This window comes from Nothobranchius furzeri, chromosome 2 (assembly GCF_043380555.1).
Source record: "Nothobranchius furzeri strain GRZ-AD chromosome 2, NfurGRZ-RIMD1, whole genome shotgun sequence".
Taxonomy (NCBI): domain Eukaryota; kingdom Metazoa; phylum Chordata; class Actinopteri; order Cyprinodontiformes; family Nothobranchiidae; genus Nothobranchius; species Nothobranchius furzeri.
The window spans coordinates 81,680,100-81,699,443 of record NC_091742.1 but is presented as its reverse complement, the minus strand read 5'-3'; the positions used below and the strand labels follow the sequence as shown (position 1 = coordinate 81,699,443).

Sequence of the window (19,344 nt, the reverse complement as noted above, 5' to 3'; positions counted from 1 at the left end):
ACGGTGGTGCTGTTTAACTTTCTAAGAGGATATTCTAAACTGACTTAACTTTGCCAATCTGATGTTTTAAAGTTGCCCTCAAAGAGAGAAAATCGAACCTGAACTATTAACACATTTTCTCTTGGATCTGGTTTTGCATTTCTTGGATAATAAGTATAAAATGCATTGATATACACATCTGATTGAGCCACATGTGTTTATATGCAGTAATGTTTTATTCTTATATGTGCAATCAAAAATGTGAAAGACTTGGGAAGAGGCTAATGGTTTTCTATGGAAAGATAAAATAATCATTAATCAATTAGAATGTAGAATGCCCATGAAAAGCACACTGAGAAATGCTTCCCAGATTTGAGGTTGGGACTCCACTATGGGTGGTGAAACACCAAGTGGGAGTCTTGGAATGATCTCCAGAAATCCATCTGATGTTAAAGATTATTATTAGTAGCATATTTCTGCTGCAATTAGAACAATACTGAGCCTGATTAGACCCGGGGCCCCCAGTAAGCACTAGAGCAGTTTGCAACTAAGTGTGGAGCAGATGAAATGAAGGTCGGAACCTCTAAGTCTGACACCACGGTCTTCAACTGGAATATGGTAGATTACCAGCACCAGGTTGGGTCAGAAGGGTAGGAAACAGATGCGATGAGATGATGATGATGGAAAGGCCACAGTATGCAGCACATGCCTTACCAATCTATGGTGAAGTCAAAAGTGAATGTGTTCATTTGCAAATCACTACACACCACCCTACCCCGAGATAGGGTGGTGTGTAGTGTAGTAAAGAGAAATATTTATAAGCATTCTCTATAAACCCGTAGCACATGTCCAGAGTTATCTCCTTCCTGGTAGAACAGGTCATGTACTGGTACAGGTTTTAAAGCGTCTTACCTAAATTCACATGATTAAAATCCCCCAGAATGAAATTAGGCGCATCTGGGGAGACTGACTGCAATCTCTGCACAGCGTCAAAGATAATGCTGGAGGCTAGCTGGGCATTTGCTTTCGGGTGAATATACACCATAGTAAAAAAAGAGTTGTGGGAACTCCCGCGGCAGGTAGAAGGGGTGCATTGAGACTGAAAGCAGTTTTACGTTCGGGTTGCAGATTCTTTCACTTATCTTGATTGATTTTCAGTATTGTTGGTTTACGTGTAAACATACCCCTCTGCCTTGATGTTTCCCCGTCAACTCAGCCTGTCAATCCAAGCGAAGCAGAGCTCCGAAGCCATCAATCGCCAGGTCCGAATCCTGTTCTTTTTGTGTGAGCCTTCGGCCGCTTGTATCCACAATCTCATTCTTTCAGTCACTACCCAAAGCTCATGACCATAGGTGAGGGTAAGAACGTAGATCGACCGGTAAATCAAGAGCTTCGCCTTCTAACTCAGCTCTCTCTTCACCATGACAGACCGGTACAACGCCCACATCACTGCAGATGCAGCACCAATCCGCCTGTCTATCTCAAGCTCCAGTTTTCCCTCACTCATGAACAAGACCCTGAGATACTTAAACTCCTCCACTTGGGGCAGGACCTCATCCCTGACCCGGAGAAGGCATTCTACCCTTTTCCGAATCAAGACCATCAGATTTAGAGGAGCGGATTCTCATCCCAGCTGCTTCACACTTGGCTGCGAACCGCTCCAGCGAAAGCTGAAGATCACGTTGAGGGAGGCTACTCTCTCATTCACTGGGGTAAACTCCAACATACAGTCACCAAGATGGGGGGCAACAGGTATACCCACCCCTGCTCGGTGCTGTCATGTTCTGAGGTAGATGTCTAACACGGTCCTAGTTTCACTAGACCTTTCGTCCGCATTCGACACGGTTAACCATGTGATCTTGCTGAGTAGGCTCCGCGAGTTGGTTGGGTTGTCAGGTTCTGTCCTGGCGTGGTTCACATCCTATTTATCCGGGAGAAGCCTAAGTGTCTCAGTCAACCAGATCCTGTCTGACCCAACTGATCTACGGTGTGGAGTACCCCAGGGCTCAGTTTTGGGCCCGGTTTTGTTCTTGTTGTACATCCTTCCTTTAGGAAACCTAATCCAGGAGTTTGCCGATGATGTTTCCTATCATCTCTTTGCTGATGATCTTCAGCTGTATTGTTCTTTCAAGCCTTCTGAGGTTAAAAAATTGCATTCTCTATTATCTTATTTTGAGCGAATCAAACAGTGGCTCGGTGCAAATGCCTTACGGCTGAACTCAGACAAAACTGAAGTACTGGTGATTGCCCCCCGATGATGCTGTTCCAGGGATTCACCAGCAGTTAGGTGATCTGAGTTTGTCTGTTAAACCTACCCTTAGAAACCTTGGAGTTTTCTTTGACAAGGGAATGTCTCTTGAACATCACTCAAAGCAGTTAACTAGAAACTGTTTTTACCACTTGAGACAAATTCCTAAACTCAGAACAATGGTGTCTAAAGCTGATCTTGAGTTGATTATTCATGCATTTACATCATCCCGTTTAGACTACTGTAATAGTTTATTTTCTTGTCTAAACAAAAAAGAGCTGTCCCGCTTACAACAAGTCCAGAATTGTGCAGCTAGAATTCTGACCCGTGACAACAGAAGGGCCCACATTACCCCCATTTTAAAAGCTCTTCATTGGCTTCCAATCACATTTCGCATCAATTTTAAAATTCTTGTGCTGACTTTCAGAGCGCTGCATGGTCTGGCTCCATTGTATGTTCGAGACATGCTCTGCCCTTACACGCCTTCTCGCAGGCTGAGATCTCTGGATCAAAACCTTTTAATGGTCCCACGTACTCAGTTCAGGACACGAGGAGATCGTTCATTCCAGGCCGTCGCTCCTAGGCTCTGGAATGAGCTACCTCTGTCCTTACGCTCAATCGTCTCAGTTGATGTTTTAAGAGCAATCTTAAAACCCATTTGTTTCTCCAGGCATTTTAAACTTAGTCTCATTCGGATTGGTTGTATTTGACACTATGTATATTGTGGCTGTATTTTACTGTATTTATATGTTGTTGCCTTTTAACTTGTGAAGCACTTTGTGACCTTTTTGTCTGTGAGAGGTGCTATAGAAATAAAGTTACTTACTTACTTACTTACTAACCCAAGACATGCAGAATCAGAGACGGAGACTTAGACAAAGGAGATAAATAATAATATTTATTTTTACAAAGGAGAAACTAAGGGCACACTGTAGGTCCAGCGAATGGGGAAGAAACAGGAAGCGGCGTCTAGGGGAAAACAGATGTGAGTATTGGGAATTGTAGTTCTGAGGGGAATGTTTGGAGATGGGACTTACGATGCGGAAGTTCAGGAGGGTTATGGAGGGGGAGTGAGCCAGGGTGATATCCAGAGCAAAAATGACCACGATCCAGGAGGGTGAGTGGTGACGAGAGGAGATGAGGAAGTTGATCCGGAGAGGGAGCGGGAGCGTGGTGGAGAGCGGGACGGCTGAGTGAATATTGATCCAGGAAGCGAACCAGTGAGAAGTCCTAGAGACGGTGGAGGATCCAGAGATGAAGCCAACCTGAGGTAAGTTATCCAGACAAAAATCCAAGTTAAAACGAGTTTTCAAAAACATGCACAAAGTCGAGTCTAGAGAGGAGAGAATACGAAGGGCAAGAGACTACCAGTCAGTAGTAATCATCCGGCGTCGAATCATGATCACCATCCTCCTTTTAAAGTCGACCTGCTGATCACGCTGATGAGGATCAGCTGTCGCTCCCTCTCCTGCAATCAGAACACTCAGAGATGGTGAATGATGAGAAGAGTACTCACCCCGGCTCATGACAAGTGCCTCTCAGTGGGAGCAACTCCAGAGTGGTAGAAAGTCCGAACCCTCTCAAGGAAACTGGTTCCAGAGCCAGAGCCATGTGTTGAGGTGAGTCCAACTATATCTATTTGGAACCTCTCAACCTCACACACCAACTCAGGCTCCTTCCCCACCAGAGAGGTGACATTCCATGTGGCAAGAGCCAGCTTCTGTAGCCGAGGATCAGACCGCCAAGGTCCCCGCCCTCGACAACCTGCACTCGACCCCTTTGGCCCCTCCCACGAGTGGTGAGCCCATGGGAAGGGGGATCCACATCTTCGGGTTGTGCCCGGCCGTGCTCCATGGGTGAAAGCCCGACCACCAGGAGCTCGCCAACGTGCCCCACATCCAGGCCTGGCTCTAGAGAGGTGCCCTGGTGACCCACGTCCGGGCGAGGGAACACGGTTTCCATTTATATAATTCATCATAAGAGGTCTTTGGGCTGCTCTTTGTCTGATCCCTCACCTGCAAAATGCGGGCAGCAGAGGGCGACAGCGTCCTCTGCTGCCCGCAGATAAACGGAGAAGGAAGTCACGCCACCCTCAGCGTCAGCTCTGAGGATGTTTTGCAGTCGGCAAATGAAACGTTAGCAAGGTGTTTTGAAAAGAACCAAAAATGGAATTAGAAACTAAACACAGTAAGAACACACCAAAGATGTTTAAAGAAAAATATATATAATAGAGAAACATATAAGGAACCCTGCAGGTTGCAATCCTCATACTAAGCAAGCATGCAGTGACAGTGGAGAGGAAAACTTTCTTTTAACAGGAAAAAACCTCCAGAGGATCCTGGCTCAGTATAAGCAGCCATCCGCCTGTGTGTGTATAGCAACCTTGCCACCCTATTCAAACTGAAGTAAGATGAGGGGTATAGGGTTCTTTAATAAATGATATCTAAAAAAAATTGCAATCACAGTTGACCAGATTAAACCAAAAAAAATTCCCATAAAGATTACACAAATAATGCTAAGAAATAACACTCAACCTCACTTCTGAGTTAGGCCTAAAGAGCTCCGCCTAGTTTAATAGAACTTGTGACACAATCAACGTATGCAAACAGAACAATCCCAATGAGCTCTAAATGAAAAACCAGAAAGAATAATAATAACCTTCTGAGTGTAGTTGAATATCTGAACACCTTTACACCACACCCTATGTTTTTGCACACATACACCACGGGCCCCATGCAGTCACACTTTCAGTCAGTTTTGGTTACTCACGAGTCCTGGTGTGAATGTAAAACAAACAACAAGTAACACAAGGATAAAGGAAATTAAGAGAAAAATCTCAGAGAGTGTTGCAAAATGACGTTGCTGCGAACTGCCAAGAATCCAGCAGGTTGGATTGTTGATGCATTCACAAACATCCGGACAGACTGTCACCGGGAAAGTCAACAAAGTCAAGCTTTTAAACATACACACCATTACTTGTATGCAACCAAATACAGAAATACAGCATGTCCACACTTCATGACATTATTTTTAGACCTCGACAGTAAACCAAAATAAACTTGCCTCACACATATTGCCACACATTAAACTTGTTTTCACGATTATTCCCCTTTTTTATAAACTTGAATGTCTAATCATGTAATGCTTTCCTATGTGTGAGTATTTTTTCTAATGCGTTCATCATAACATCGGGCTACGTATACAATGTTGCAATAGTAAAACTAAAATATAATTGGCACTCATGTCATGCAGTACAGTGATCTACCAGAATGATGCAGAAGACTGAGGAATGTACTAATCCTGTTGATGAGATAGAGGTCTAAGAAATGTAAGAACATGTGGAGCAGATACATGTTGGGTAAAACACCCTCTGCAACAGTTTACTGTGCAGTTGCATGAAAAAAGGCTCCCAGTAAAACATGAGAGGTTTGGGTGGGGTAACCGTTCTCATTGTCTATTCATTTAAGTTAGTCGAGAGGGAGGAGGAGGGACAAGATGGAAAGTTTGAGAGCCGAGAGGGACTGTGGTGCCTCTGTTAGGTGAGAGGGGGGAGGGAGGTGGGAGACCGTGGGACTGCCGGGGCAGTCAGAGAGAGAGGAGGGAGGGGAAGACTAAGCTTGGACATTCCCAGACTGGGAAACACAACCGAGAGAGACCGTGGAGGAGAAGAGAGAAGTATTTATTGTAGTTGTGATGTTTTCTTCTTTTTTTCCACGGACTGAAAACTTTGAGAACCAGGAGCAATCTGAGCTGGAAAATCATCTGATGGAGGACGTGCTGATGTCTGATTCCGTGTGAGGAAAGGAAAGTTTAGCAGAGAATGTGGAGAGGAAGCGGAGCCAGGAAAGGAGCCGAGGACGATGTAGGAATTCCTGACTGAAGTCATGGTAAGTCCCTTAGATTTATGTGTGAAAAATTCTAATTTTGTGCAACTTTTCTGTCTGATAAAGGACACCAAGATCCTTTTTTGTTCAAAAGAAAAAGAAAACTCTGACCTGTCTTCAGTGTTTGACTCAATGAGCAACAGAGAAGGATCTAAACTCAACGTGGGACCTTTTTGCACCCAATCACCAGCCAGATCTCAAAGATTTGCCTTGTGTTTAAAGCAGAAGTTCCCTTAGAAGTTAGAACTCTTAGCTTGCAGTTTTGTGAAGTCCCAAAAGCTCTAAATCACTGACATGATCACACTGGTGGGACGTCTGCATCTTCTGTGGCTGACTCACATCAGTGGGGAAGCAGAAGAGCCCTGTGTTGCATCTCCTGGGATTCAGCCTGCATTCCCCACCCACTTGTGGTGTGATCAGTGACACCCAGAGGCAGGGGAGAGACAATAGCAAACATGTAAACATAAATAAACTCAAGAGAAGAAGAAAAAAAGATTACGGTCAGCTTCTGTGCAGGGTGGAGCCGTTTGGCAGACGGAAAGAGAGAGCTGGAGAGGGGAAACGAGAATAAAAGCAGAGTAGGGTTACGTTTTTACTTTAGGAGACTTGGACGGCCGTTGCGGCGGTTTCTGGTGATACCACATTTTCCAGATTGGAGCTGGGAGGGAAAAAAGGGAGCGCAAAAGGGGGGAACAAGGGATGGCATGGTCTGAAGAGAGGGGGAGAACATGTGCTTTGCTGTTTCCTCTCCGTCACTGTACGGTTGGGAAAATTTAGAATGGAAAACAGGAACAGATGTGAGAACGCGAAGAGTCAGAGTTCACCTCGAGTAACAGTGAGAAGAACATCTTAGAGCTGAACTAAAAAGGGAGGCACATAAGAACTCGCCCAGAGACGACGGCGGCTGCTGCACACACAGGTGTTAAAATGTGCACGCTCTCATGCACAGTCGTGCACACTCTAATGCACACAACAGCACTCCAATGACACGACGACGTGACTCTAGAAAGACTTCACTTGGTGCCCGTCTTTGACTCCAGTCAGAGAACCAACCGTCTTGGTGGACTGAAAGTAAAAACGACTTCACCCCACTGCGGAGCAGAAAACAAGCCAGGCAGGATCAAACCCCTCTAATGGAGTTTCCTGTAATTGTCTGGAGTACAGTCTACACACACTGATGTCTCACCTCACTGAGTCACAGCTCAAGGCCGTCGTAGTCGTCCCGGCGTAAAGATCATAGCTGTTATCCTTTTGGGTGTTGTGGTTTTGGCCTCATGCCCTGATAAAGCCCCAGATTACACATCTGCTCAAAAGCAAACAGCAGACAGAGATAACAGTTAGGTTTGATGCTAAAAATACAGATGACTCCCTCTGGAGTCAAACCAGAAGAATTAGGGGGAATTATGCTCACGGAGAGTTAATGTGGGAACGTTTTTGAGGAATTCAACAGATAGAAAACCTATAAAGGTTGATAAAGCCCCAGCTATACCAAACAACCCTTATTTTGACTTTTACCTCACTTTCGGTTTACAGGTGGCTTTAAATGTAGTTTTCACAAGTTGGTCTAACTCTATAATGTCTAATTTTCATGCTTTTGGTCTGTTTTGATGCTCACTATTGTTTCACAAAACACATTTCAGGAATTAAGTGACAGATTTGAATGAGCTCTCAGAAATGTTTAACTGGTTGCTCGTTTACACCTGGTTAACGTCTGGAGGCAAAGCAAAAGCATTACTTCAGGGAAACTGGAGGATCAAAACCTATGTACCTATAATATAAGGCAAATTACAGGGAATAAAGTAAAGGACTAACATTTTAGTTCTTTCTACACAACATGGAGTTATTTGAAAAACAGATTTGAAAAACTGAACATTTATGGCAAACAAATGAAGATTTCCTGGAAGAAAAAACTGAGCATCCTACATTTTACACAACTACAGACAACGATGGAGCTTTGTTTAATTGTGAACTATATCAAAAGAAAGTTTTGGTGTAATGTTTGGCCAAAGCAAGTATGTTCTTCATCTGTATTTTTGAGCTGTACTTAATTGTAGTTTGGGCTGCAGTGGAGCCGCTGTTGCGGCTTCAAATCCCAGATGCAGCCATCCTACGGACCCCAGGTTGGGAACCACTGCTTTAAAACAGTAAAGTGGTCAGAACATTGACCATTACGAGACTTTTGGTCCATTTCTCCAAACCTTAGTCACAGAATTTGGCCATCTGCTGTCTTCTTAACCTCAGTGGCTTAGTGGTAGAGTGTCCACCCTGAAACTGATAGACCAGGGTTCAAATCCCAGTTGGGTCACATTTACAAATGAGAGCCAATGTCTCACTGCTTGACACACAGTTTGGTGTTTGATTTGGGGGGTTAAACCACCAAATGGTTCCTGAGTGCAGCTGCAGCTCTCCCCTCGGTCAAATGCAGAGATGAATTTCATCGATGTGTGATGACTAATGAGACTTTAATTTTGAAACCAGCTTCTCCATGTTTTTGATACAATACCAATAATATTTAAAGGTGTGATTCACTCATTTAATTAATACATTTGCAGTGGTCTTCAGCAGGAATGAATAGAATAGAAGCACGTTTTACTCTGGGTAAAAAAGCTCTGGTGTGCCTGTTTTATGATCTAGAAGACTGCCAGGTCAGAGGAGAGCTTCAGATGGCAGGATTTGGAGAGTTATTTTACCAACATGACTCTACCACTGCTGCGATGGACTGGCTCTCTGTCCAGGGTGTACCCCGCCTGATTGCCCATTGACGGCTGCAGATAGGCACCAGCTCCCCCGCGACCCCATGTGGACAAAGCGGGTTCAGGCAATTGATGGATGGATGCTACCACTGACTTGCAATGATAAATGTTTTATCTCTACAAATGACACAAGTCTGGAGCATCGACATATAAATATTGGACAATGGGTTTCCATAAGCTCCAATAACACGTTTTTGAGGCCAATTGGGAGGTGGCCACCACCGCCGTTTTGACCGTGTCACAGGTTCCGTCAAGCCCAGACAATTCCACAAAAGGGAAGAGAGGAGGAGCTGAGGGTGGGGCTGTAAGGCTGGGATCAACTGACGACACCCGGTCGAACTAGCTACAAGCTAACCTGAAGCTAACCCAAAGCTAACGCGGAGGTGGGAGCTAAGCTAACGGAGATAGCAACCTAGCTACAACCGGAGTTAACTGTGCACAACACCAGAGCTTCTGAGTCAGAGATACGCCGGGCTGACCGCTGGGTAAAACCAGGTGGAACACAGAGGTCTCTCGAGAGCTCCACAAGCCGGCAGCCACGCAGCAGACAGAAGCCGCTGTGATCTGAGATGTGCAGAGCTGCCGCTGGGGAGAACCGGGTGGAAAGGTATCCATCCCAGTGCTCCTCAAGCCGTCAGCCTGCGCAGCTCAGCTTGGCAGTGACCTAAAATACATAAATATAATTTTACTTACAGGAAAAAAATTAAGTGGAGACTCCTTGGACGCTCTATTAGTGCAATTAATGCCACAGCAAGTCATTTTGTCCATCAATTGCACAAAATACCCAAAAAAGAATACACACACACAGAGACTCAAAATCCTGGAGCAGTTTCCAAGCCAAACCGAGGCTCTACTGAGCTAGCTCTGTGGTCACGTGGGTCTGATGCTCATTAATTATACAGAATTTTAGGCTTTTAATTCACTTAAACAGAAGAGTGAGAAAACATTCCCCCCCCCCCCCCCCCCCCCCCCCAGAGTTGTCATGACTGTAAACTAGATCATTTAAACCAAAAACATGTTCTGGTACCAGGCTGTAAACATGTTTATTTCTGCTGTGAAATTGGTATTTTTAACATGGGAGTCAATGAGGATTTGCTCACTTCTGACACCAGCCCCCAGAGGATGAGGGTGGAACTGCAATTTTTGGTACTTCCGTGTTGGCCTCAATTTTTGAGCCACATTGTGGGGGCTTGGTCTGGAGGAGTTCTGTTGCGTGGTGCAGTTGTGAATGCTAATGGTTAGCTTCTCCTTGCTGTCTCTGCTGGTTCCTGGACGCTAAACCAACAACAACGTTCCCTGTCATGAGTCCAGATCTGTGAGGATTTTCAAATCCTAGAATTTCACCATCTATTTTCTATCAGAAGGTAATGCAGAAGACAAGTGTAGGAGACTATCTTCATGTTCAGCCTGCATGAAAAACTCAGAGTGACCCATTATATTCAGAGATAATCACTGAAAGTGTTTTTTCAGTGTTCCACACCTTTAACACACAGTGCAAATCTAAAGACCTTTTTCAGGCTAATTAGTTTTCTGTCCATATTTCACACTGAGCCGAGGTCTGATCACAGAAAGGTCAGCCTGGGTCACAGTTCAGAAACTGCCCTGCTCAGCAAAACGTAGAAACGCAGGCAGATTTACGAGAGCCTCAACAATGATGAGTCACACAAAACACTGCTGTTTAGTGGTGGTGTGGATATGCTTTGAAGCTGTTAGTTTAAACCAGTGGGAAGCCTGATAGAACATAACAAATTGTCATGCAGAAAAGAGGATCTCAGCTGGATTTGATTCAGCCCAGAGACATACGGTACTGATCTAAAGCAAACTGTAAAAAATCACAAAGATTCCTACAGGAACCTCTTTAGGCTGGGTTAGATTACGCAGGTTAATCCCAGAAAGGAAATACATTTCAGGCCTCTCTTTTTATCCTCACATTACTTTTTGTCCTTTTTTGTCTCATTCCTCTTTTGACTTCCCTTTCTCTCTCTTTTCCATCCTTCTCTGTCTGCATCTGTCTAATTTTTCTCCTAATCATGACATCCTCTATCAGTTCCACGTTCTGCAGAGTCCTCTCAGGTCCGTGTCTCAGCTCTTCTGGTACATCTGGTTTCCATCATGGCTGCTGCTGCTCTTGTTTCCCATTGATTTTTACCGCTGGTCAGCCTCCTCCTCTTTCCCCTCTTTCTTATTTTCCCTCTTTCTGTCTGACTGGCTGAGGTCTCACTCTGAAAACCTGTCTGGATTCTTTGTTTTAAACTCTGATTTTCTGTTGACACGCTCCTCTTGCTCGGTTTCACATAAATGTGCAAACGCAGAAAAGTGAGCTACTTACTGGTGGCCAGTTGCTGCATAAACATACACAAGCTGAAAATGACCACAGCACAAAATGGGTCACCCATGAGTTTTGAAGACTAGAGACTTGGATCTGTAAGTGCTGCCCATTATTTAGAATTGCATCAGTCCAAGTCAAGTTCTGTCAAAACGCAGAATGGAGTAAAAATGAAAGCTTATTTGTTACAGGAAGATTATGATAGTTACAATGGCTTCAATGACATGAATAGATTTAACAACACAGACTTGACTTGAGTTGATCTGAAGCAGATTTTACATTACCTAAAGCGGACTCAGGTTGATTCGAGGCAGAGTTGACGCTGGCAGCAACGACACCCGGTTACGCCAATCGGAGGTCACTAAAATTAATGTTGCTTCGGTGTGTACGTTTGCCAAAATGATGTCGGACTCCGTAATTTTCTCTGGCCCCCTACCCGATCGGACCAGTGACAACATGTTTAGCTGCATGCTGTCCTTCAACCGCTGGTTGTCTAGGTGGTGTCCTGAAAACAACGTGGGCTACATTGATAATTGGAAAACTTTTGGGGGGAAACCTGGTCTGATGCGGAGAGACGGCATCCATCCCTCTTTGGATGGAGCAGCTCTTCTTTCTAGGAATATGGCCAGTTTTATTAGTCCTCCATGACAACCCAGGGTCCAGACCAGGAAGCAGAGTCGTAGTTTAACCCACCCCTCTGCAGCTTCTGTACTGTTACCCACCTACTACCCCATAGAGACAGTGTCCTGCCCACGGCCAAAACCACACAGATTAAATATCAGGCTTAATAAAGCAAATCATGGAAATCTCATAAATATTAGAACAAATTCAACTGAGCAGAAAACTAGAGAAATTAAATGTGGGTTGTTGAACATTAGATCCATTTTTTCTAAGACTTTGTTAGTTAATGACTTGATTTGTGATAATCAGATTTCTTTGCTCTCTCTCACAGAATCCTGGCTGCAGCAAGAGGACTATGTTAGCCTAAACGAGTCGACTCCTTCAAATTATTTAAATCATCATATTGCTCGAAGTACAGGGCGAAGAGGAGGAGTAGCAACCATTTTTCATTCAGACCTATTAATCAATCCCTTACAGATTAATAGTTACAGTTCTTTTGAACATCTTATTATATATATATATATATATATATATATATATATATATATATATATATATATATATATACATATATATATATATTTTTTTTTTTTTTTATAAAGCAACACTGCTTTTGTTTTGAAAGTGGGTTAGCTAATTGGCATTTAGAGGGATCATGAAGACTTAAAAAAATAAGGAATACACGCAGCAAACTTTACGGGCTACACACAATTATTTACAATAACAGACAACGTTACATTTCAATTTTTTTGTATTTCTGATATAAAACACTGCAGCTTTGAGCTTTCTCCTATGAAGTTCGGAGTACAACAGTTTGCGATGCAGTTCATTATGGGATACTTTGCTGTCCCAAGTTTACAGAAGGATGCATCAATGCATCATCTATACAATGGGGGGGAGCAAGGACACATCTGGGAACTTTGATTGGATTTGCCATGAAGGATTGGAACAGTACTTGGGCCATCATTGATGCTGTATCACAAGTATGTGAGAACACAAGTTCAGACGAGTACGTATATTGAGAAACAGCCACAATACCTAAATCATGACCAGAATTACATGAAATTAAATCCTAAGCCAAAACTGAGCTTGTAGGAGATTCCATAGAACTCCCCTTCTGCTCTGTTATTCTTGTAAAGTGGTCACATTGTGGTTCTTTAAGGTTCTTCGTCTTTTCCTGCTGAATGTAGATCAGTTACACTGTACAACCTTTTTTCTTTTTCTGCTAACTTCAACATTCAAGATGGCTGCAACAGCTACTTGTCATTATCGAGAGCAAAAATCACCGAGACTAATTCAAACGTACAGAGATTAAGCTTAAAATTAGGATGTCGTCTAACATGGAACGGCCTCAGCTGTTGAATGGAATCTTGATCAATAACTAAAAAATTGACAAAGCTGAAAGACAAAATCTAAAAACCGCAGGAAGCTTCAAAAAATAGGGATCAATACTATTTTAAATGGCCACACATAAAATCCTCATTTCCAAGCATGAAGAATAATTGATGTTTTAAAATATTTGCTGATAAATATTGTTCTTTAATAAGTTGTGATCTTTTTTCCAGGCTTTGAACAAACTAAAAGTATTGTTGCATTCTAATCTTACTGGTTTCTGATGTTCTGTGAGTTAGGAATACCTTAAACCTACAAATCCACATGTGGAGCATGACAGACAGATGTCTGTAGTCAAACAATTTAAAGCTTTAATGATTAATTATGTCAATGTCAGTTAAAATCACCCAAGTCAAAGTTTATGAAAGTGGACCAAGAAAATGTTAAATTAGAGCTAGATTTATCCCATCTGCAGAACTTTGAACCACGTGAGTGAACTTGGTCCGAAATGCCTCTTTGTTGCATCACTAAAACATTTTCTAAACCACAAAAACAAAGTTTTTGGTCATTTCTGTTGACTTTACAGCAGAATACCTCTGAACGGTCCTTCCTGGCTCCGCTTCCACACTGCAATTCCATTCTTCTGTCATAAACATGGGTATATCCTGTTGTGATTGGACACGTCAGAGGCAAATAGAAGGAAATCTCAATATTTAACAGACAAAAACAAAACAGTGTTGGTGGCAGACGTGGATAAGTCACAACTGAGTCTCGTGTCTTTCCATTCAAGTGTCTAGTTCTAAACTATGATGTTCGAATCCCAAACAAGTCATTTGACCAACTTTGTTACAGAGACTGAACAAAAACATGATGTTTCTGCTGTGCTAATAACGATAATGTTCCCCGCTATTGTTTGTGTGATGTTACTGTTGAATTAGGTTGCAGTATACTTCATCTGCCACAAGAGGATGCTGCAGTCTCTGCAGACCCAACTCCTCCTGCTTAGGGCCCCAATTCATAAAAGCTGGATTTCTCTCTCTCTCTCTCTCTCTCTCTCTCTCTCTCTCACACACACACACACACACACACACACACACACACACATACACACACACACCTAGGGACAGTCTAGCCTCTACCATTAACTTGGCATGCATGTTTATAATCTGTGACTAGAAACTGGAGTACACGGAGAGAACCCACGCATGCATGAGATGAACATGCTAACTCCATGCAGGAAGGCCGTAACAGGGATTTGAACCTGCGATCTTCTTACTTCGAGACAACATCAACTAACAACGGGGCTACCAATTGAGAAATACTTTTGTTGTCTTGTTAAACTATTTAGTAACCCAGCATATTTCCACCAGTCTGACTGTAACTACATGCTAGTGGCCTTCACTTACAGCTTTTTGTGTATCTTAATAGAACAAAGTTGGTCTCTGATGCTTCTTCAAGTATTGACCCACACATTTCATGTGCAGTAAGTCTGACCAATGTGCAATTAGTGTAAGCAAATAAACAAATAGCTACTATATTCCATTGACTAGCATGTGGTAATGCGATTCTCATGCTTCATCTCTGGATTTTGATTGGATGTTAATTTGAGCTTTAGGACAGTTAGCTTAAACTAAAGATATGCAGGTTTCCAAAGCAAAAGTCCAAGAGACAGCTTTATTTATTTATTTGTTTTTACATTTATAAGAGAAGTCACGGGTCATTGGTGTTTGAACAGAGACTTGAGTCAGATTCCTGGCTTTTGAGTGTACGTCATAGCAGTATGATCAAAGTCATGGTTCCAGTCCACACCTTTGCTTGGTGGTTTGTCCCAAAGCAGCAAGAGCAGATGATTTGTTAGTTTCTGCATAAACCGAAGCTAATCGTAATCCTGGTTGGCTGGGTTGTACCAACAATTCTACAAAGAGCTCACAGACTCAGTGTGTCCACCCAAGCTGGGACGAGTTGCAAATAGGATCTTTAACAACTCTTTTGACCAAGATAGAGTTAGATAACAGAGCTGCCTGCCTGTCAGAAGCTGCTTGGTACTAAAGCTAAAAACACAACAAAGAACTGGAATGATTTTTTTTTAATGATCTCAACAAACACCAGCTCAGTGGCCTAGTGGTATGAGTGTCCACCCTGGGTTCAAATCCTGTCGGGTCATACCAAAGACCTTAACAATGGGACCTGCTTGCTTGACACTCAGCTTTAAGGGGTTGGATTGAATAATTCCCGAGCGCAGCCGTGTCTGCAGCTCACCGTTCCCCCTGAGGATGGGTCAAATACAAAGAACAAGTTTTACACACCAGTGTGAACAACTAGTAGGGCTTTAACTTTTAAAAAGGCCTGTAAAAGCAGAGTTTTAAATGAATTGTTTAATTAATTTAAGTTTTGTGGGGATGCTCCAGTCTAAAGCCGGGCGTATACTGTGCGACTTTTTCACTCGTAGCACTCAGCTTCAGCTCAAACTGTACGACTTCCTCACAGGGCAGATCTCACGAGTCATGTGCTCACACTGTACGTCTGGTAGCAACACGTCGGCCCTAAAAATATGCTAAAAATATCAGTTTTTACTCAACACGTCAGACTTTGTCTTGTTTTGCCTGTTGTCTTTCGGGAGTGCTGCAGGAGGACACACAGGGATTTATGGGGTTGGATGAGGAAAACGAAATAAAGAAAGTAAATCTGTGTTTTGTGATCAGTTTAATTTGACATGAACACGACAAACACGCTTTCTTGACAATCTTTGGGAGTAAAAAACGTGTAGAAACAAAAACGAACAACGTGTGTTATTAGGGAAATAGCGGGCGAGCGGCGTTGATGCAGGATTGCGCATGCGCCGTGAGCGGTTCTGATACTTTTTGGGTCGCAGCTGCTCGCAGCGCCGCTTCAACAGTGTGATACCCTCACGAGGGACGAGCAAAATATTAAACACGCCAGAAGTCCGTGCGAGCTCACGACTGCTGATCGGCAGCTGGTCACGTGGTGTTAATCGCCTCTCGTAACCCCCTGTACACTACACGACGCTCGGCGCAAAACTCGCCCCGATCTCGTGGATTCTCGCACGAGTGGAAAATCGGCTCAAAAAAGTGAAAAAGTCGCACAGTGTACGCCCGGCTTAAGAGTTCTTTTCTCCCCCTGCTGTGTTTCACCTCCTCACCACCTCCTTTGGCCTCAAGGTTGGTTTATGCTTGACGCATCCCTGAGGTTCGCACGGCTCCGCACGGCAAAATTGCGTCATTTTTACAACCACGCCCCTCCACCTGGCCTCCCGCACGGCCCAAACTTTCCGCACCGCGCACCTAGGAAATTTTCTAACCACACTGACGGTCGAACATGGAAAAATATGGCGGACCGGCAAGAACTAAATATGGCAGAGCTCGTAAATACATACATTTGTATGATTCAGCTCTCAAAGATCACAGTGATCAACATGTTGTTAATAATTCTTGGAGAGAAATAGCTCGCACTGTCGGAAAAGACGAGGACGCTGTTAAAAAATGCTGGAAAAACATGAGGGACCGATATGTGAAGGCAAGGAAGGGGAACAAACGGAAAAGCGGTGATCCTGGTGGAAACAAGAACACACACCAATTCTAAAAGAGCTGAGTTGGCTCTCAACTTTCATTAACAACTGTTATAAATAACAGTAATTTCTACTTCTACCATGGTGTAGTGTTGGATGCATGCCATAGAGCTCCATGCTGCCCCCTACAGTTTGGGAGAATATTGGCTCACCGCAGAGACGAGCCGCATGAACCATAAACGCTGCAAGTTTTGAGGCGCGTTCCATCCGCGAGCCGCATCACCAAGCGGAAAGTGAATGCGTCAAGCATAAACCAAGCTTCAGCCTCTCAGGCTGTTACTGACCACAACTCCTCTGCACCTAAAGATGATTATGAACCTGTGGGACTTCCTTTTCACATACCTCTGTGATACTCATTGAGTTTCATTATTTGAAATCGTCCAATACAAAAAGAAGCAAGTTTAACGTTGTTTTTGCTGCACAAATTAAACCAAAATGAGGATTCTGTGTGCTTTCCGTGCTCGTTAAAAGTGGTTTTCTTCCCTCAAAGTCTAAGCTGTTTGGTTTATGTAAGTTTGGTATTTCCCATCTCTGAAGCCCAGAACCAGACCTCTCTTGGTATTCACCTTCAGCCAAGCTTAGAAAAAAGAGCTAATTATCCAAAGTGAGTCAGAACACGAGACACTGAAGACGATCTCTGTCCACCTACCTCTGTCTCAAACCACTTCTTCTCTCTGACATGGGGATTTCAGGCCAAACCAGACTAAACCAGAGCGTGACATGTGCTTGAACCCAGCCAAAAACCTCAACTGTTGGATTTATTTTGTCTGTGCGTGAGGGGGAGGGGTAAGAACAATATGCTTGTTTTTAATGCTCGTTCTGTTTTCTGCTGTGTCTAACCCCAACTACAAACCCAAAAAGGTCCTCTCAGTCCTGCTGAGCCTAGCCCTCCTCCATCACCTCCAGCTCATTCACTCCTGGCTGTCTTTACAATCGCCGCTCATCTCTTTTTCCACTTTCTCTAACTTCTCTGTTGTTTCTTAACCAATCGCTCTCAGTCTATCCCCCGATCGCTTTAATCTTTCAGTCAAATGCGCCGGGAGACCAGATGTAATTGTTGTCAGATGACATTCAGAGTCCTGCAGGGGAGGAACCGCTTTTCGAAAATAAGAAGGCAGGGTCGAAACAAAGCAAAACATGGAACGAAACAGATGGAAGGTCTGAGGGGGAAATGTGAAGGGAGCAAGGAAAAAAAGTTGCTGGTTACCATGCCAACGGTCCAAGTAGAAAAATAAACAATAAAAGCTGCTCTGCTCTGTCACCCTCCACCTCTCAGGCTTTCCCAGCGCTCCGATAAACATGTGTGTGCAGCTGCATTTAAATTATGGAGATAACACACACTTTTGTTTGGTAGACTCGTACATTTACTGGTCCTTGGAGGAAATGTTTGACACTCCCCAGGCCATAAAACAGGAAGCTGAAAGTGGTGTGTGTATATTATTGTGTGTGTGTGTGTGTGTGTGTGTGTGTGTGTGTGTGTGTGTGTGTGTGTGTGTGTGTGTGTGTGTGTGTGTGTGTGTGTGTGTGTGTGGGTGTGTGTGTGGGTGTGTGTGTGTCAGCAGTATGTGAGGCCACCAAGCTGTTAAACACACATCAGAGCTGATTCGCTTAACTGACTCGTGTTTGTTCTTCGTGTCTCCAAGGGCTCGGAGGCGATGGAGGACTGTGTGCAGGGGGCGCTCTCATCGCTGTACCCTCCTTTTGAGAGCACGGCGCCACCCCTCCTCTCACAGGTGAGATCACATGTACATTAAATCGTTTTGGGATGCATCTCTACAAAGAGAATGGTCAAATATCTAGTCCTAAGAGGGAGAGTGCATAGATGAAAAATCATGTTGTAAATGTGCTAAATGTGCTCTTGCAAAAATAACTGCACAAATAATAGAATGTGATGTTTGATTAAAGTTTGCAGGAAGAAAACAGACGCTCCTGTTTAGACTCGGTGTGTTTTTACAGGAGAAACCATGCTCTAACTGCTGGTTAGAGCTGCTAAATGAAGCTAACAATTGAGCCACAAGTAACATGATGAAAAAACATACGTTTAAAGACCAAAGGTGGCTAAAAGATTAGCCGACTTTGCTTTTATTGAATCATAGCAAGAAGATGAGTGGGACTTGTTAGATCCATGTCTCCATCATAACGCAGACGGAGACCATCAACGCGTCTAGAGTCACGCTGTAGTCTCTCTGGAGGCTTAAAGACCTCTGTACTGCAAAGGATTTACCAGGGTAGCCATAAAAGCTGGTAACTGTTTTTTTCCTTAGTGCACACTGTGCCATACCTCTCATCCATGAATCTTTTTGAAATCCAGTGGAAAAGTGCCGACTTCCAAGCCTTTGAAGTGTTGTGAGCTTTGTCTTTTATTGAACATGAAAGTTAATCTTCCAACAAAGAAGTAGTTAACCAGAATAGGAACTTTATACTTTTCATTTTATTTCAGAAACTGCCTTGGATTAGAAGCAAAAATTTTCTTCTGAACTCACTATTACCATGGAGATAACGGTACATCTGACAGCCTTCACCAGTCGCTTGGTAAAGCAGCCGTGTAGGTTCCAGCCAGGCTGAATGTGAAGGTCACTTACGTCACAGCGATACGACAAAGGCTGTCTAAGTTC

At 43.6% G+C, this 19,344-nt stretch overlaps 1 protein-coding gene across 3 annotated transcripts in view; it reads left to right on the top strand.

Annotated features, from left to right (window-relative positions):
• The first annotated feature begins 5,883 nt into the window (after positions 1-5,883).
• The window catches only part of arhgef40 (Rho guanine nucleotide exchange factor (GEF) 40), a 45,463-nt gene continuing 32,002 nt past the window's right edge, over positions 5,884-19,344 (top strand). For 2 of the 3 annotated variants that reach the window (XM_054747430.2, XM_070548954.1), the window contains exons 1-2: positions 5,884-6,114; positions 18,373-18,462. In XM_054747430.2, coding sequence (XP_054603405.2) covers positions 6,112-6,114; positions 18,373-18,462 — 93 coding nt within the window. In that variant the 5' untranslated portion in view covers positions 5,884-6,111. Of the gene's footprint in view, positions 6,115-17,377; positions 17,516-18,372; positions 18,463-19,344 lie in introns of those variants that run through there. The other variant, XM_070548953.1, reaches the window with a different exon arrangement.